Here is a 20,967-nt window from a genome sequence, read left to right on the forward strand (position 1 = left end):
GCCTTGGTGCTAGATTCAACATTGGGAGATTCCGAGTCACTTAATGGCCCTGTGACAAAAAAATGTGAAATGTAATGTGTGCAAAATGTAATTGTGCAATTCCCACTTGATGTACACGATCTGGTATATTGTCCCCCACCCCCTAACGTACGCTGCTTGACAGCTAAGTTTGTGCCATATGAATACCATACATACACACATTCTTATGCCCATCTGTTATTTTCTGTTCTTTATGTCATCAAGGCAGCTTAAAGGCGACTAGATGGATTACTACATGTTGGATATTAAGGCAGTTTACCAGTGGTTCCATGGCTTTTTTTATTTTATTTATTAGGATTTTAGAAATTACCTGTATTCCTCTGCTTAGACCGAAGCATTTTCCAGCCATTGCCCTATTGCGTGTTAGTTTAGCTCTAAATGATGGTTTTCAGTGGACGTTTTTCCTCCGTCATCAGCCGTTACCTTCAGGCACAGCTCAGACAAAGCAAACTTCCTGTCAGCATCACGGGGGGCAAAATATGCTGCCTTTGGGCTCCCCTTCCCCCTGACCCCCGAAGGAACGTCAGGGGGATTTAGTGAAATGCATATGAAATGTAATGAAGTCCATACGGCGGGACCCGGCTGCTCGGTGATGAGCCTCGGCAAGGAACCCTGGAAAGGGCCGTGTTCAGCCTTCATGAGAAGATCGGGTCATGTCTCGTACTTCGGTGGACAGTTGTTTGTTATTGTGTCAATGTGATTTCAAGGCACATTAGTACAGATGGATAGATTTTAAACCTATTAATAAAACTCATATCCGGACATCTGAGAATCAGATTTTGCATGATTTTATCCTGTGCTTTTTGACCCACGTCACTCCTGCCTAGCGTACACGGGCCTGCATACTCTTAGTTGTTATCCAGATTGTAACACAGTATTATCCTCACATTAAAATGAAGCAGCAAGCCAGAGAATAACAAAACATTTTGATGGTCATATCTCCTCCCAAACCTCTGCTCCCACCCGAAAAGGGCAAGACTGCAGACTTACCAAATACAACATTCTCTCAGCTCCCCCAACGAAGGGAGTGTCAGAAGCTATTGTGAGCCTTCGCTGGGGAGGGACGTCTTACCCCGCCATAAGAATGGATGAAGGAAGGGGGGGTGGGGTTAACGAGTGACGAGAGGGGGACAGACGGATCACTGGAACTGTGATGCACAGAGGAAGGAAGAGGGCGGGGCGTCAGGGACATGAAGGCATGGGTGGGGGGTGGGCATGGGCAGGAGTAATACATTAAAAATATATAGCACAAACGCAATCCGTAGTGATATACTGCCACGTCTCTGCCTCAAGCGGACAAAGAAGCCTTGACCCCGGACCCCTTCTCTCCAGTCCCCATCCTCTGCTCGGTCTCCAGCTCGGAGAGAGGGCGAGTTCCCCACCACATGCCGACATCCGCCACAGCCCCCGTGCACAGTAACTTCCAAACACCTCACTCCCCCCGGGGCCCTGCACTCGGAAGGGCGTCAGAGCGCGGTCCACTCGACGGCCTCTACCGTGGGAAGGGGGGGGAGAGGCTGCAGCACTCCCCAAGATCGGGGCGCCCCTCCAACGCAAAAACAGCACTCCACGGGGTCCCCACAGAGGCCTGTGTAAGTAGGTTATGGATGCGCAGCGGAAAATACGTATAGGACCGGAAAACAATGCGAATCTCGAAAGCTAGTTCATCCCTCAACTTGTTACAAGGGTTACATAATCCATAACACATTTACACACACTCATATAGCGGTATAACAGTGAACTAAGCATTTATAAACCCAAACAAGGTTTAGCTTTCCACAAAGACTCTAAACCTTAGACGGTTACTTGAGACTGCATTCTGCATGCGCCGCGCCGAGCCGGAGTCTGAATTAGGCCACTCCAGTATGGTGGAGTGTTTTATTTTGCTATGATGCGAGGGCCAAAGCAGTGGTTACTGAGTACACAAAGCAATGCAGCGAGGAATTTGCCGTCTTGGAAAGAAGGCGGCAAGAGATCCAATTTCCTCAAGATTGAACCCATTCACTTTAACCAGCACGGAGCTTGAAAACTATACTGTAAAATTCATCACGGTTAGGAAAAATGAGGTTGTTTATCCATAAGGCCAAGTATTAAATCATCCCTGCTAATGGGATTCCGTGGACGTGCTTTTTTTGGGGTGGTGCTCGCACAACGACTTTGGATATGCTTTCCAAGGAACTATATTAAAAAAAAAAAAACAACAAAAAAAAACCACATATATATATATCAGATACCGCTGCCGGCCAGGGAAGCGGGAGCTGTGAAGATTTACATACTTACATGCAGTATGTGTAGAAAGCTCATATTCAGTCGGATAGACTTCAAGACTTGTTTTTTTTTTTTTTTTTTGTTTAACCAAAGAGGGGCCTGCTTAATTATTAGGGGAATAAAAGTCACACCCCACACACCTCGGTGACTGTGCACCTCACTACGCTTCCCACTGTGGAGTAGGCCCCTACAGGGCCAGACTCTGAAACCAAAAGCAGCCCTAGCAAAAATGCTCTAACCAGCCCGCTCGCTTGCCTCCTTGCAAAATCTCACTCTCTCCATCCGCCCACTTTGCCTCCTCTCCCTTTCTGATTGCCTTCTATCTCCCCCCTTGTTTTAATCTCTTTTGAAGTAAACCTGTGCCTGTTACAATTAACCTCAGGTCTGGGTAAAGTGACAGAGGCACCAGGAGAGGCACTGACCTTTCAGAACCAGTCTCCAAATGTTTCAGCCCACTAGAGAAATGTCCAGTGGAAGAAAAGGCCAGTTCAGTCGTGCCCCTCCAGCACATTTGCCAATGCAGACTCCTCCCCTTAATCTCCTAAATCCTGCACCTATGGCACTGATTGAGGTGGCTCCCTGTTGAGGGCACACACCGCAGTAGGTGTGCAGGGAAGCTGCAAAATCGTCCCTTTTTATGGAGGATCAACAGGACATAGCAAGCTCAGTTACAACTGGGAGTGCCTGCTCCGGACGGGCAGCAGGCAGGTGGGGTACTGTTTTCTAGGATTACATTTTCAGTCTTCGATACACTAGGTGCTATGATGCTTTCTATTGGTGTAGCAATAAATGATATGAAAATTAGACGTCTGTCTACTTTAGTAGAATAAACTTGCAGTAGATGCAGCTGGAGTTTTAAAGGGGTACATGAAGAAATGATTGCTATTAAGCTATTCAAAGCCATTTAGCATTAGATATTCTTCAGGTGAAGAAAAGTGGAGTCTGCAAGGCAATTAAAGTAAATAGCTGTTGTACCAACATACCCGACAATACATGGGTTATTAATTATTAATTGTACTTACATATTGCATGTTGTTTAATCTCTTGAAGAGCCTGGTTTGTGGGCAACAATAGGATCCTGGTTTAGAAAGTTGGGGGAAAGGTTTCAGCAAGGTTGGTGAACGTTTAGATGAATTGGGAGAAAGCACTTTGAGATTAATTCTAACCCCTGTGATAATCCTAATGGTTTGTGAAATGGTTCTATTCCTTTTGCTAACATTTTCTGTGTGTGATAATGATATGTGAAAATAAAGGTAATAAAAAAATGTACAGCCGTCTGACGCTCTGTCCCAATCACCTTTTCCTGATAGCAACACTTCAAGCATTACCACTCAGTGTACGGTTTTTGGGACAGCAACACATCTGACTAGTTCACTGGATCATGATTGGCTATTTAAGACCCAGTTAGGGAGGGCCTTGTTAGCATTTAGCTAACAAGGCCCTTATTACATTTCTAAGGGAAGAGCAGTCTCAATCTTCCTTTATTTCCAGAGTCTGGGTATCCACCCTCCAGTCACAAGGATACATGCAATGCACTTCCACTGTCTAGGGTAGCCATCTTAATCACTCATCTTGTGAAATCCAGGTCACCGAGCAGGTTCTGAACATTGCATTACCAGAGACAAGCCTAGATCTCGGTGTGCACACACTAGATCAGTGAGGAGCCAGGGTCAGACAAAATGTAGGGGTACAATTTTACCATGCAGTCAGACAGTCAGCTACATACACATCTGTCCGATATGCAAGGGACCATCATGTCCCAACATAATACCTCCCAGAAGAAAGACCATAAGCCAAAGCCATTACATTTTTCACTCCATCACAGGCCACAGCTCCATCATGAGTCCCTCACAAGCCTAAACAACAGTAGCCTGATGATGATGGTAATAATAATAATAATAATAATAATAAATAATAATAGGGAGAACCTGGTAAACAAGGATGGTGTAATCACAGAATCCTACCAATGAGGATATGGAAGTAGTAACTCAGAAGGTCCCACTGTCAATAAAAGTACTGCATAGGCTTCCATATTTGCAATCTGTACCAGGGTCTTGAAGTAATCCATCTACAAAGGGACAGCACGATGAGGGAAATGGAAAGCAGGAAGAATAACATCTAGAGTGAGCTCAGAGAATCCAACAACAGCCACAAGCCTGCAGAAGCAATCAGTTCTAATGCTCCCCATCTTGCAAGCCCACCAGAGTTCCAGAGTTTCCGGTAGACAATAAGTATTGTAACTGGTTACAGGTATAACACGGAGGCTTCTACCTTATTTGGAGAAATTAGGGAGCTAAAAGGTAAGATTAAAAACACAGCATCAAAGACTTTAGCGTCTGTATTGAAGAGAACAACTTTGCAAACTAAGCTTACACAGTCAATTTCCTTTTTATAAAAGACCTTACCAGGGAACAGATCTAACAAACTATAGAATTGGTAACAAGACCCACCAATCAAATTCCCTGCTAATTCTGCTCAACAGCTCACCCCTACACCGTCTCCCCAGTAATGTCCACAGGAGCACAATTTTGCAACAAGGCAATACAATCGCAATCTCCCTCCATAGGGAATATTGAGAGCAACGAATGATACTCCACCCCACAGGAGGCTTCTTTGAATATGAAGCAACACACAGGCTAAGGTCACTATTTTGCAACATGGAAAAGGGGCCAAATGTCTGAAGGCACATTGCTAGTTGTCCATGATGTCAATTCAGTCCCTTGTAAATGACTCCCAAAAAGTTGATATAATAAAAAGGTGCCCACGTCTATGCCCAGAAGTCATCCAATGCACTTTCGAACAAAAACATTTTGGCTACAGAAATACGTAGGCCATACTATTATTCCAGAACAAGACCTGCAATACATAAGGAAGATACCAGTAGAGGTCTAAGGACACCAACCTGAACCTGTGGGGGTAGGCTGTGGGGTCAGGAATTTACTGGATTTCTGAGAAGTCAGAGTCCACGACTAACTGCCTCAACTGTGAAACTTTAGGCGTGATCTGAGGCACCTGGACCCAAAACAGCAAAGATGTCTCCTTTTGCCCCACATAAAGCAGAGCCAAGCTTAAATTAAGGCGGATCGTCCACATCCCTTTAGAAGAGGCTGCGTTGCTAGGCCTCTACTATGAGTGACAGCACCCTGTACTACTTCGTATGTTCCATGAATCAGAACGAACATCTAAATCTAGCGCTAGAAGTTCCATCAATTTGCATTTTACTGTATCATTTTATAATCCTCCGTATTCCTCGTTTTCCATTGTAGTGGGGTTTTTTCTATTTACTTTTCTCCGTTTGTAACAGGCACCAGTTGCCAAAAGCAATAAATAAATTCAATTGAACAGTGCCTTCTGCAACCGCTTAATTAAGAATGGTAGAGGGTAGGGAGGACTAATTACTCTAATCCTCATTGTTGGGGGGGGGGGGGGGGCTACTAAGAAATCACTGGGCGAACACCTGCTGAGGTTCGTGGCCCCGTCCCTCCTCGAAGCCTCAGAGGACCCAAGGGCTGGCGCTGTCCACCGATGAGACAGTGATGGAGGAGAGGGGGCGGGCTGTCTCCAGGGTCGCCCACCCCAAGGAAGCAAGCGCTACAACACCTGCCGCAGCTACTGTCCTGCCCTCCACCCAGGGCCGTGGGAACAGCTGCAACAGACTCAGAGGCCCGGGCGCCAGCCCCGGAGACCGCTCACCAGAGCCACACTACTAGAACGGGCCACCAGGACATGTGACACAACACACTGACAGGCAGCAACGCCGGCCTCCATGTACATAGCGCACACAGCAAACTCCAGTGCCCTCCTGCGTGCACAAAGAAGACCCATGCGCATGCTATTCAACTAGCGGTGCAAGAGTCGTGCACACGTACACTGCACCTCCACTACAGGGCACACTGGTGGCCGTGTTCCACACAGCACAGACACCGCTTAGCAGGCGCGTTTTACAAAACCGGACTGTTTCTAGGCGCGTGGATTGGGAATGATAGGAAGAGAGGAAGCGCGCGCCAAAGGTTAGGATGCACACGGAGGCACAGTTTAGACCCCGACCCAAGTGTCAGCTTGCTGCACATGCGCTTATGAAGGCAGAAAGTTTACTCCAAGAGAAGTGCTGCGACAGACTGACACATTCCATCACGCCGGTCCCAAGATCGCCCTCCCAGCGCACTTGTGCAACCCCCTTGTGCCAGGCTCCACACGGCAGCCGCATGCACCCTTTAACAAAGCACACGAACCGCCAGCTCCCGCCCCTGCGCCCCTCACAAGCGGCCGCAGACTGGCGCAGACCGAGTGTCACTCACTGTTTTTCGAGGCTTTGATCTTGGTCACGAGCTTCTGCGTGGCCGCCACATCCCTGCTCTTCACGGCCTGGATCAGCTCCTGCTCCCGCCCCATCCCACACGATCCGGGCCCTGCTCCAGCGACGGAAGTGTCCTGCGGTCAGCTCGCCTCCTGAACCCCGATCACAGCATCCTCGCCGAAGGGGCCCGTGGAAGAGGAACCGCGCAGGGGCAGCTCCACGGACAAGCCAAGAAAACTCCACAAAACAAAAAGGAAACGAAAGCCAAAAACCACAGAGCAAAAGGAAAGTCTGGCCGCCTTGGAATCAAGTCACCTGCGGTGTGCAGAGACTCGAAAACTTCAGAGAAAATCCAGAAGGGGCCTAGAGAACAGTCTTCCTTGCGTTAGGTCTTAAGTCTTCTAAGAACCACTTTTAAATGGACTCCGGATATCCGGAGAGGGGGCCGCCGAGAGAGAGTCCCGCGATGTCCTTGGAGGTGGGCAAAGCCACGGCCCGAGTCCCATGTCGCCCACTGTGCCAGGAGCCAGGGTACATGTCACCTGGTGAGATCCATTGGTAGCCGGGTGGCACAGGAGAGGCTGACTTTCGATGGCGACGGGAGTTGTTGGGCGATCCCTCCAGGGGCCGCTCAGGAGAGCGGGTCTCCAAGGTCCTGCAGACAGAAAGAGGGACAGAGTTAGTTTGCGGCGTCTTTCATGCTAGATAGAACTGAGTTTTGGGTGCCTAGAACAATGGTACAAGGCATAAACTCACAGTCTTATCTAAAAGAGTATTTGTAGAGCACGTTGAGTTACTTGGCCACCTGGCACTATATGCAGACATCAGTGTGCGATTCTGATCCAGGCTGCAGAAGTTCTTCCCCAGATCCAGGGTAATGTGCGCGTGTCCCCTGCATGGTGGTTCACGTTTTGAGTAGGGGTGGGTGATGAACTCTGCTCCGCCGGCAGAGTTTCGCCCACTCCACGCACCGTATGGAGCATAGAGATCCAAAAAACAGCACAAAGCAGAGTTTTTCCTCTCTCGCGGCTCGCCAACATTAGGTTGGTGAGTGTGAGCAATCACACGCTAGACCACCTCCCAGCAAGATTATTCAACGCGGCGGTTGTGGCAGGTCACCACTACCTCTCGCGTTGAGAAACCTGCCGCTCGCGTTGAGGAAGCTTCTGCTCGAGTAGAAAATCTACTTGAGCGACAGAAAGCAACACCGCCCTCTTGCGCTGCATGTTGTGCTGTTCCTGCTGATTTTACAGCGCGGGACAAACTCCCAGCAGTAAAAATCAGAGCGAGCACCACCACTTGCCACCCTCCGCCACTCACAGAAATTCGGGGAGCGCGGCAGAGTTTTTTCAGCACTTCGCAGAGTTCCACATAGCAGAACTCTGCCTGTGCCTAGTTTTGATACTCCCATCTATCTAGCCTGTGTTATCTGTGGCAATGTTATCGCCTAGGGGCAGTTGCTGGGTACAGGAGCAGGGTAATGAGGCCACAATGAAGCCTTCCTGGCTCCTCCACGCCAACCAGGGATGATACAGATACACTCCTCGAACAGATCAGGGAAGGCATATTTCATGAGCTCTAGACAACCCAATATCAAACTTAGAACAATTTCTTGGCACGGAGAATGAGGTTTCAACAGGGTACAATTCCTTAGGTTGAGTAGTAGGTTCGCCCTTCTTCCAACCCCTCAGCACATATTATTTTACATAACACAAAATTACATCTTAACCCATGGGTGGCACACGTTGTTACCCAAATAAGGTGGAAACGCTGAGCGTTTTCACAACAGCAGCTAAATAGACAGGTTTAGAAATCACAGCTAAACGTCCCTCGCTGTCTGCGACACCTTTCTTCCTCCTCCCCCCACCGCCTCAGAGAACAAAGACAGGGCCAGAGTTAACTGTTTAACCCACAACGATGATATCACTTGAACCTTCTAACACACGCAGTGGCCACCCATGAGAGGCCGCCCCTCCGCACTCATCCCCTTACACCCAAATCCCAAGGACATCCTGCACCCGAACACATGCTCTCTTCACTAGCTGACCTACGGCGAGGGAGCACAGGGCGCAGACCATCTCGGTCACACTTGCACCGCAGAGAAACCTTATGTCCCAAATAATCTGTTAGAGTCAGACTGAGGGTTGGTGTTGTTTCTTCTGATTTAATCGGAATGTCTATCTTTTCTGTCATTTCTAAATCAGATTGTTGTCTTTCAGATAAAATCTGCCACCTTTCATTTCTCCCAGCGAGGGGCAGGACACAGTCTTAAATAGAGAATCAAAGGGCTGTACTACTGAATATCAACGCCAACAATATCCTGGTGCAAGAATATCAAAAGGTAAGTGTGCATAGGGAAGTGTAGATCTACTATTCCTAACTCCATGTCTAGGTACTTCAAAGATATGTGGTATTAGGAATACAAAATCTAGATTTAATTACCTGTCTTACCTGTCGATTTTTCTTTCAATATTTTGAACTCGCTATTTTGTCCCACCTATACTGGGGGCTCAATATTTAAAGTGCACACAAATGCAAGACAGTAGTGTAAAAGGCTCTACAGGCCCTGATGCAAGCAAGGAAACTGAGCCCATCATCCTCTGGTTTGCCTGTAAAATGAGTATAGTGAGTCCCCTGCACCGTGCCCACTTCACCCTTGGCACGATTATAGCTACACCCAAGATGCAGAGGTACTCTGCACCTCAAATGCAGGTTTCTCTCTTAGAGGGGAAAGGGAGGGTGGTGTTAGGGAAGGACAACTTAGTGATCAGTACTAAAATTCCTCGGTATAGTTGTTGTTTGCAACAGGTTGGCGCCGAGTTTTCGTACTCAACAAGCTAGGTCATTTAAACCCCGGCACTAGCAAAAACAGCCACTATACTAAAACAGTTTGGGCCAGATGTAGCAATATTGCAAATTGCGACTTGCAATTTGCGAGTCCATCCGACTCGCAAATTGCAAGTCGCAATTTGCAATGCAGTACGGTGTCTCAGACACCGACTGCGACTCGCTATGGGGTCGCAATGACCCACCTCATGAATATTCATGAGGTGGGTCGCAAATTGCGGCCCCATAGCGAGTCAAGGCACTCGCAAACATGGAGGCCTGCTGTAGTCAGCAGACCTCCGTGTTCGTGACTGCTTTAAATAAAGCAGTTTTTTTGTTTTTTTAAGTGTAGCCCGTTTTCCTTAAAGGAAAACGAGCTGCACTTTAAAAAAAAAAACGAAACCTTTAGTTTCGGTATTTTTTCAGGGCAGGGAGTGGTCCATTGGACCACTCCCTGCCCTGAAAAAATATTTTTGGGTCCATTCACAAAGTGGAAGGGGTCCCATGGGGACCCCTTCCAATTTGCGAGTGGGTTACCATCCACTTGAAGTGGATGGTAACTGCGATTCCATTTGCGACCGCGTACGCGGTCGCAAATGGAATTGCATCCCACTGCGAGTCGCAAATAGGAAGGGAACACCCCTTCCTATTTGCGAATCGGTCCCGACTCGCAAAATGCATTTCTGCATAGGAAACTCACATTTGCGACTCGCAAACGGCAAATTTTGCCGTTTGCGAGTCGCAAATCGTTTCCTACATCTGGCCCTTTGTGGCTATACCAACATTTTACAGCTGGCTTCCAGAACGCTCTTTGCTTACACTTGTTAGCTTTTTGTTAACTCGCTTCTTTGTTTCTTAGTCAATATCTTGCCATCCTCTTCTCGCCTTTGTCCAACCCTTTGATGGCTGGTCTGTTCTGTTCTGTTCCACCGCTCATATTTAGAGAACTATTTTTTTTCTTTCAGACCTCCACGAGAGTATGTGCATTTCGTTTCTCTCACGTTAGGCTGCTTCACCATCTCAAATACGCTACTCTGTCCATTGCCTCCGCCCGACCCTACAAACTGCTGCTCCATTGTTCCCCTACCCCTGGCAGTACAGGCTTCCAGGCCACATTGCTTAGAGATTTTGTGGAGCTACTGTGCTTCCGCGCCTCCTACCCACTACCAATCACATTCCCTCAATCACGGCCTTCATTTTATTATGGCATTTTATTTATGTGGGAGAGTGTAGCCAACGTCATTTTCTGCTAGGCCGCTCACTACATGAAAAGTGCCTTAGTGCAATACAATTTTTCTTTTTACCAATCGAAATGATATCCGTCATCTTAGCTCAGTAAATAACAACAGAACAATATGGAGCTAGGTGTAGGCGTGCAGATGCACGTTGACGTATGAACGTCTATACGCATCAAGCAAGCCTATGCCTACAGGTGGACTCAGCCAGCAACGCCTGTGTTATTGTGCCTTCTCTTTTTTTGTGCCACTGTTGCACAGCATCTTTCTAAAATCACTGGCAAAGCCAATAGGTCAACAAGGTGACTCCTATTGGCTTTGCCAATGCTTGTTGCACTTGTGCTAATTTACAACTGAGACCAAATTGCACTTGCTTCCACTAGCACTGGTCGCCACACCCTACATCTTCAGTGACAGTAACAGCAAGTGCCAAAGTATTAAAATAGAGGTTATAACGCAATAATAAAAAGGCACAAGTTTCCACTGTGTGCCATAGTGCCTGTTTCGGAACCAATCTGGAAAGCTGGTTTAAAAAAAAAAAAAAAAAAAACACAAACTCACACATATACCGAAAACACAGTACAAATTAGGGGGCAGGATGACCACCTCACTACATGTCATCGACACTAGTGCCAACAGCAGGCATTTCACCTGCAGAAAACTATGAGGTATGTCGGTCTAATTAAGCCAATGGACCTGAACACAGTATATAATAATCAGAATGCATTAAGTTGGCACATGAAAATCTAGGACTAGAAACAAAGTTTGTAATAACCCAGAATTAAGTGGTCACGCTAAATTTATATGTGGTACGGTGTTTCCCACCGTGACATACAGCTCGGCTCTCCATGACCTTGTTAACAATTTTTGAACACAAATTAAGGAAAAACAACTCCAGAAATTTTTTATACTCACAAACACTGCAAGCTAGGGCTATCTGCACTTAAATTATAATTGGCAGTAGTATAAAGGCAGGTGCAACATTTTTACCCCTTTTCACCAATGCCCTCAACCTGTAGATGAAATGTTTAGACATAGGTAGACAAGTTATAGTGGACAGCAATACCAGCCCAATGAAAGACACCTGTGACAGTTTATAGTTTCCGCTTTGAGACTTTATATTAGGATATCAGCGGTTCATATTATGTTACTTGGGATTTGTACAGCGCTTCGCTGCCTCTGATATGACCTCACAGGATAGTTACGGGAGTTCTATGGGAAGAGGAGTTTACCTAGGAAGACAGGTGAAAGCGCCTCGCCACAAGTAATAGGGCAGTCATATCAGAGGCAAAGTGAGACCCTCTACCATATCAGCCCCCAACCTCAATGTTCAAAGTGAGCTGTCTATGCTGGGAGAGGTAGCCTTACCTACGCTCAGTGGTCTTCTACACTAATTTCTAAATTCCCCCAACAAACGCAATTTGTTCCAGTTTGTCCTGTCCGATTCAATGGCATTTCACACTGGTCCCTCAAAATTCTTCCCTCCACTCCCTTGCAGCTCTCATTTGGTTGGAATATTTCCTCAGCCCAACACAAGTGACTCCTCATCAACCATAGCAGATGCCAAGTGGCTCCGTGCCATGCTGGCACCAGATGTCTCATGAAATAATAAAACTGTAAGTCCCAGAATAAAATAGCGTTGGCTAAAAAGCAAGGAAAGAGTGAAATAGGTCAATTTTGACTTGGAGCAACTTGGTAGCTCTGTAACATTCCTAGACCCTCATGGCTAAAGGGGGCAGATTTCTCTGTACACTGACTAAGACTGCCCGCTATTGGTTCATAGTGCTATCATTCTTTACTACAAAATGTAACTTCCACACAAAACAGGAGGGCAGAAGAAACCGGGGTACATAAGTGACTAGCGGCAATCAGCAGATAGCCTCTAAGAAAATTCAGATGAGTTTAAGACTTGGCTGACCACTTCAAAACCCCGCAGGAAAATGCCACCATCATTTGTATCATTCTTTAATCCTGCATAATTTAGACCAAGATTGCGGTTGGCCCTGAAAAGATTGCAATATTTATTGTACCCAGTATTTTCCTACAGTGCACGGACCAGAGTTTGAGGTGCAATAAATAGCACCCATTCATAACTGAAATGCAGGTGTCCTGTTATTTAGTGGTCATTTTTCCGCAGGTAAATTTCAGCAGGTTTTACCTGCTGAAATTGATGTTGGGGGAAGGGTACTTATAACACAACAGGAAACTGTGATATTGCGGTACCAGTTATTGCACATAAGCGTTCTAGTCCTGCCCCAAATGAATCTAACTTTTATCAGAAACACCCCCAGTTGTTCCTTTTAGGGGGGCATGCACATGTGCATAAATCAGGTTACTGCGGACACCAACAGGTGTGAATTCAAACCTCAAAATTCACAGAAATGGTTCAATAGCCATGAATTATCTCCAAATAACCATCAGTGATTACATAATTCCTGTGGATTACAACTAATCGCCGACCTAAAAATATCTTTAGTGCAATTCCACCGTCATAGCTCAAGTACTCCCAAATATTAAGATAAAACACAAAACACCCCATGCACACAGCTGGCTGCTCTTAGCTAAACAAAGCAAACGGTTGTTAAACCTCTACCACCAATTTTTGCAGAGAGATTATTATAAAACAGTAACTTCAAAACAAAATAACTAAAACAATAAAACACAAGTAAAAAGCCATTCTACTAACTTAAATTAACATTATTCTAAAAATGCTTTTAACTATATAATATTAACACATTTGCCTTACTCCTTGCAATGAGACTTTTCTTAAGAATATATATATATATATATATATATTTTAAATTGTTCAGGGCACCACATCATATTACCTACTGGTGGTCGCTATTAGGTAGTAATAGTTAGGACCTAGTTTGCTTAGGAAAATCTTTTTTTGTTTTGCTAATAACTTTGGTGCCGTTTGACAAAACTTCATGATTTTTTCAAAACTAATTTGCCCCTCACTTCAGCTGCTGTCTGGAAAGTTTCCCATAGGGATTTTAGACACAACTACAGCCCGCACCAGTCCAGAATTTTTTGTTGTTGTAATTTGGTGTAAATATGTTCAGAAGTTTTGGAGCTATTAGAGAAAAAAAGATTTATGTATATCTAGAGACACAAAACCAAACAGCAATGCCATGACTGGCTGGCCGCAACCTGAGAGAACAGTTGCGGCCATTTTTCAATCGAGGACATGGTTTCTGGGGAGATGGGGCAGAGGGTGTGTGGTAATAAAGAGTAAATAGGGAAATAGGATATATGGGTCAGGATAGAGGTATCCGGACCCCATAGGACTCATGGAGAGGATTCTGAGAGCCCCGCTCATTAGCAAGAAATTGCCCAATTACATTCTTTTTGGGGGCGTGTGAGGATCCACGATCGACTGCAACTGCACCACTCAGTGAGGCCCCCCCCCTTGTGAATCTGCGACAGATCCAGACCCCAATGAAAATATATATATATATATATATATACACACACACACACACACATATACACACACACACACACACACTCAGTAATACTTACCTCAAGAAACTATAATTTGTGCCCTAAGGTAACTAACTCGCTCCCTCGCCATGCACTGCTAATTACCTCACATATTACATCACTCATGACACTATCACGTCATTGATGATATCACTGCAAAATCTGCAGTGAAATTATTGATAAGAAACTGTGCATGGCAGGACGCAAGTTATAGTTACCTTAACTAATACTGAATTTCGATGGTTTTATTTATGTAAAATCTGAACCAAACACTTATGTCCATATATCCTTAGAATTTTTTGTTAGTTTCTACGTTTAAAAAAAAATATTTCCTAACTATAATCGCTATGTGAACTTTGTTTTTTCAGTGATTTTATCTATATATGAATAGTGTGTTTCATCGTCCAGTAATGCCATTTGTGCATTACGGAGTCATTCACAAACTAATCAAGCTTGCATTTTAGCACTGTACCACCAGTATCCTTCAAGAGCATTAAAAGATGGCAAAATATATCACATACACATTTTACAGAGGAACAACAGCTAGTTTGGGCTACATTTAAATAGGAAGTGCCCTTTTTATTTTGTTAGTTTTGTATTAAGACAATAATGTGCCAGAGTAGATCCCTTTTTTGGACCTGCTTAAATATGTTTTGTATTTTGAGAGATAGGCAGGATCAAAACACCTCCATCCAAAAGTAAAAGGGTTATTTTACTAGATTTGTACTATTAATTCCATGGTTACATTCACAGGTCAGAAAGTCACATTTTCTAGCATCCTGACAGGTTGGTATCGTACAAAATCCGATTTGGAAAAAAATAGAACATTTGCTAGAGTCTGGTTAGACAGCAGAATCTAAAATATTTGCTCTGTCACCATGTTGAATCCACAGATTTTGCAAGAGAGTCACAGATCCATTTTATCCACAGGAAAAAAATGCAGCTGTGAGCCTGTGATTACCAAGGGAGAATGATAATAAACCCCTAAGGTGTAGAACATGCCCACATTTGCTGGAAAAGCTGTGTGTATGCAGTTAACAGTAATCCTCAGAAAATATTTCCTGTATCAGCTGAACATATTTGTCCACGTGGTTTTAATCACTATTTTGTTAGCAATAAGCCAGTCGCTGTCAAAGCTCAGACTTAAAAATATTTTAGAGACATGAAGATGCAAGGGGAGCAGATCTGGTTCCTATGGGGATGATAACACATTTTTGAAAGAGTGAAAGATTCTCACATTCCCAGAGAAAATGTCCAAAATATAGATTCCTTTTTCAGATTTGGTATGGCAAGATTCAAGAACATCTGTCTGATTAGAGAATAAAATAAACAATAGAGAGTGAAATACAGAAATAAAAACACACACTAGTGGTGACGCCAAAAGGCATATGAAAAGGTATATCATAATAGAACCCATTAAATAAAATGGCAAATCTTATCCTAGTAACCTACGAAATTTGTGGCTCATCAGGTCCATTGCAATTACAGGGTCACAACATTTTCCACCTAATCAAGCATTATATTATTTAGAAGTATAAATACTTTTTGAGCAAACAGTTCAAAAGTTAAAAAGATGGCGCCATAAATGGTACGGTGCAATGATGAGCACTTTTAAAAGGTTCAGTGGTCACCGTTCAGTTGTTGATTGCTGTATTCAGATTTTAAACAGAGTATTAGTTGAAACTTTTGCAGGACAGTAATATTGCCCCCAGTTGAAGAACGGGAAGGGGTATAGTTTACAGCATGAAAAAAAATGCTGACATAGTTAAATATGATTTAAACAGGAGATTCTATGACACATTAGCCCAAAAATTGGTTATCAACTCAAAACCACTCTTATTTCAAAGGGAAGCTAAGTACAGCAAAAAGCTACATTTTTACTGTCCCGCCAACAAAAAATGGATACATAATGAATAAGTAATGGACAACACTATACTGCAGTAACAGGCAGAAGAGCTTGTTACCCCAATTTATAGGCCCACTGCGCAGGGATAGAGTCCTGCTTTTTATTACAAGACGTGTGCACATGTATTCTTGTTGTCTGCTGGGAGCAACAATTGTATGTTTTACACAAACTATTTCACTCTGTGCCTTAAAAGAATGGTTTAAAAATGATGTGTCCATGCTCCCATGCAAAAATAATAAAAGAAAATAATAGCATGTTGGTGAATAATATGTTCAACAGGATTTTGGCAACGTGTACTTTGACTTTAAGACTCATTTGAATGAAAATGACTAAATAGCGAGATAATTCTACCACATAAATTGCCTTTTTTGTTGCATAATTCAGTTAACCCTGCCACATAATTTTGTCCACTGAGCGAGCTTATGGTTTGGTGAGCACATAAGCAATAATGCAGCTGCAGTCAAAGTAATGGAGAGAACATTGGATTAGGGGCAAGTTAGGGTGGAAGTAGTAGCTACGACAGCCCATGTCAGAGGACTGTAGTGTTTACAACAGAACTTCTACCTTAAAATTTGGGGTTTGCCACCAGCGGTTACAGCAGGGTGTGAACACACATTCCCCAATTCATGAACATTTTTCTGTTCTTCTCTGGAAAAAAATATGGAATTGGAAAAAGTAAATCAATATCGTCGCCGTCATAAGTTTAGAAGTTTGTGGTGTGCTGGTATTACAGGCTCCTAACATCACACTGACCCCCCTCTTCATTGCCCACTCAGCCCAAGGAAGTCTACATGAATGGGCTTCTGCGAGTGCCCAGTTTTTTGTTGCAGACAAGATTTGTAGGGTACAAACAGTGAGCAGTTCCAGACCAGAGGAAGAGACAGCTTGCCTTTTGGCGATTCAGTTGCTTTATACAGACCTGAGCTAGTATCTCCTGTGTTACTGGGGTGCAAGTTTTTTTCTAGTTGTCTCTAAGGGCGTCTGTCTCCTGGTACTGTGCAAGTGTCCGGCTTCAGTTAAAGACGAGCAACTCCTGTGGTGCCTAGTTTACTATGCTAGGATGCTTTATTCACTCCTGGGGTTTTGTGGATGGTTAGTCTCTGCTTCCAGACAGAAGTTAATGATTCCTGGGTTACTGCAAGTGCCCATTTCCATGGCAAGTGAGAAACGCAAGGCAGGCGGTGCATCAAGTTCAGTCCAGAGTGAGGGGCGCTGGGAGTTGTGGGGAACAGTTCGAATGGTATTATAAACGCAAGGGATTCTGTGGTTTTCACCCAGAATGTACGACCTCTGTGAGCACTATTTTGTCTGTTATTAACTCTTTCTGTTTTTCGATAGTTTCCTGTGCGCACACGAAGCCCACATCTGAGCTAGAATGAGTATTTACTGAGTTCTGCAGGTCCCTAGTTCCTGGCCAAAGTGAGTGAATCCTGGAACTCAACGGTTCCTCATTCCAGGATGGTCCGAGTATCTTCTCAAGTCTCATCAGTGCCCATTGACCTCCATCTGCAGGAGTCCCTGGCTCCTAGGGTTCCGGTGTTTTTATTTCAAGCCACTGTTAAGTCTTTAAATCCCATGCAGCTTGGTTCTTAGTTTCGCACCAGATGGAAGGATTCCTGGCGTTCTGTGATAGCCAACTCCTGATTGAGGCCTGAATGACCCTGGGTTTATAGCGGCTTAGTTCCAGGCCAGAATCAGAGACTCTCTCAAGTCATGTAGGCGCTTAATTTCCTGATCTGGGCAAGAAAGCGACTCCTCCAGTTATGAACAGTTATTGGCTGGGTTTTGTCACAGGCCAGAGTAAACAACTAGTGCCAGTGTTCAGATCCTGTTTGCAGGCCACAGTGAGCATCTTGTGTTCTGTTTAAAGCCCATTTTTCTGCTCTGAGTTTTAATCATTACTTATTCTGTTGGTGGCTGTTCCCAGGCTGAAGAAAGCAACTTCTCGAGCACTGTTCTAGAACACAGTTCCAGGCTCTCTTAGCCACTGAGGATTACTGTCTGTACCAGCCTAGAAACAGTCATGCCCCAGATGGGCACGGTCCATCACTACGTTAACAATACTAAACAAGGACACGTAAAGTGATAATTTAGCAGGTAAACTGTTTACAATTCCCACCCCAGCCCGCAGAGAGGAATTCACAGACTTTAGAATTCAAGAGGGAGGAGGACAAACAGTGGCGGAGGCTGTGTTTGCCCAAAGAGATGGACTGTGAAGTGAGGTGGGGGCAGTGGTTAACGCATACGAGCATCAGACTTTCATAAAACAATGTTAAACGTGTGCTATTTGGGATTAAGCATAGCGGACTCAACATTTTTTCTCAGCGACTGCCCCTTTACTGATCAGCAAACAAGCACTTGCTATAACATGGCGTTTTTGGATGACCACTCATGCACACTTCTTTCAGCATCATTGGGCGACTTTCACCCCTACCCTCCTTAATATTCCTGTTACTACAAAAATATTAGAGGCTATTCCGGGTAGCTATTTCGTCGCCACAAACACACCGGCCTACTTGCTGAATCTCCAGGAGCGCAGCTGTCAAGACACATTCAGTCAGAGTCGTCCTGTATGTTTCAGCGAACATCATTTGCAAGGGGTCAGTGGTCATATACTACCAATGAGGGAACAGTGAAGCTAAATGTCCCACAATGCAAACCACGTAAACTAAAAGTATTGCCCTGAATAAACAGGTGATGTAAGATCTTTGACCACTTCGCAATTATAACTGTTGCACGCACTCGGAGAATTGATTGCCTGCTACCTCTCAATTCGCTGCCCAAACACTGGCTCCTCCACACGCACTTCATTAGTTGGTGCTCACCCACGCAAAGCCCGTCCTTCAGTCCTCTTTACAACTCTGCACACACCCGCCGCGGTCGCGCCTTTACAGCCTCCCTCCTGCGAAAACACGGGGCCTGCTCCTCCCTGGAAAGCCCCAGCGCTGCCCGTGGCCCCTCACACACACAGGGTGGGCGCAGCCGCTCTCGGCTCACGCTCCCGCAGGAGGCGGCTGCTCCGGGCTCGGACGCGGTGCCAGCTGCCACTCTGCCGCCTCAGATCCCTTCCGAGCCCCGGACGGCAGGAGGAGGGGAGCGGGCGGGGAGCGAGGGGAAGAGAGTGGGGGAGTACGAAAGTCCTACTTGCGAGAAGTCTCCGGGCCGCCCAGCCCTGGGTTTAGTTTCCAGCCGGTACCGATCCTCGTCCAGACCGAGGGACCGGGCGCGGGCCACGGCCTCCTCCCACTCTAAAGTTCGCCGGTTCTCCTCGGCGGGCCACCGTCTCCCTCCCGTGTCCTCTGGGTCTGGAGGCCTCCCACCGCCCGCTGCCTCCTCGGGAATCCCTCCCCTGCCTCCTGATTGGGGGCGCGGGCTCGCCCCAGCTGCAGGGCCTGCCCCGCTGGAGACCGAGGAGGCTGCCTGGAAAGAAGGCTGGGCAGGCCCTACCTGCCGGGGCACGCTGCACACTTTATACCGCCCCTTCCCAGGAGTCAGGAGTCAGGAGGAGGCGGCAGGCCTCACCTGCAGCGGTGCGAGTGTAACCGAGAGCCCCGCAGAGGTGCGTGATGGCAGCGGACGGGCGTCGGACTCGATGCTAACTTTCTTTATTCCGCCTTGTACTAGCAGGGTGCCGTCAGATGGGCACATCAGCACAGGATGATGATTGCAGTAAGCCATGCCCTCCTGCGGGTTTTCTATCTCCAGCTAATATCGGGGTCTGTGTGGAGAGTAGGGTTTCCACCTTTCTGGTTGAAAAACATAGAACACGTGTCTAGTAACCGCAGTTTACATGCCGCAGATGTACAGGTAATTTCATCATACAAGTCATCAAATAGGAGAGTGAGCACATTTTGATCAATATAGGTTGTCTCCCAACCCGTATTAGAGGAGCAGTCCTTGTGGTTTCTTAAAAGGACTCTCGCTTATGTGAACGCTTAATTTTTACTAATAAATATTAATGTATTATGAATCTGCATAAAATTTGACTTAATATAAAAAATAACGTGTGACTTGGAAAACGTGCCCACTTGAGTGGCCCTCATTAATCACGAAGTGTCATTAAATGCATATTAATGTTAATTGAAATGTTGTTCTAAGAAAGTGTAGTAATGTGTTATACTAATGAATTTGTTTTGTGTATCTGCTTTACTAATTATAGGCCTTAAGTTAGCTAGGTTTTGGGCTTACTTTGCACAGCCTCATGTTAAGCTATACTGTTCAGATAATGCTGTGAGAAATGTACGCTTGAAGAAATTAATACGTACATTGTTTTCACTGTGTTGACCAAACATTAGCAGACGTCTTTACTGTCTCATAAGAACTGCTTGCTAGAATGTCTTGTACTAGTTACTGTTACATTGTATAGTTTAGTGTGAGAGAAACAATGTACCCATGAGCTAACAAAGGACGCACTGACTGGAGTACAGATGGATACAAAAATATTACCTGAGAAGTCTGACCATGGGACCAGGAGAAGAGGAGCCAATCATCGACATGTGAAAGACAGTTTAGTTATATCTTCGATTTAGAAATGAATCCTTATTAGACTAAATGTAAACATATGAATCTTTGACCAATGGCAACGTGGGAAGTCCACTAGACGCTTTTAACTTAGCCCGATTGCACAGAGGAGAAGGGGCCACTTTTCGATCGTTCTAATTTGCGTGCTCATTCTATTCTGTCCTTAACTTTATTGTTTAAACTTCTGATGCTGAATGCTGATCGCTTAAACATTGCTTTCCTAATGGTTCTGATATCTTAGAGTCCCCATTTCTGAACCATTCCCCTTTCATGGTCTGTTGCTGATGCTGACCGAACAGATGTCCAACTGATGAAGATAACCACAGCTTGCTGATCCATACTGAGGAGAGGTATAACAAAATGCTATTATTCTTGTTGTAAGTTTGCCT

General features: G+C 45.3%; 1 protein-coding gene across 1 annotated transcript in view; it reads right to left on the reverse strand.

Moving 5' to 3' along the window:
- CASKIN2 (CASK interacting protein 2) overlaps positions 1–19,364 on the reverse strand; it is a 279,620-nt gene extending 260,256 nt beyond the window's left edge. The window contains exons 1-2 of the mRNA XM_069200154.1: positions 19,202–19,364; positions 6,606–7,259 (exon numbers count right to left, since the gene is read on the reverse strand). Of these exons, the coding sequence (XP_069056255.1) occupies positions 6,606–6,699 (94 nt within the window). The 5' untranslated portion in view covers positions 6,700–7,259; positions 19,202–19,364. The remainder of the gene's footprint in view (positions 1–6,605; positions 7,260–19,201) is intronic.
- Between the last annotated feature and the right edge of the window lie 1,603 nt (positions 19,365–20,967).

Source organism: Pleurodeles waltl, chromosome 7, assembly GCF_031143425.1.
Source record: "Pleurodeles waltl isolate 20211129_DDA chromosome 7, aPleWal1.hap1.20221129, whole genome shotgun sequence".
NCBI lineage: Eukaryota > Metazoa > Chordata > Amphibia > Caudata > Salamandridae > Pleurodeles > Pleurodeles waltl.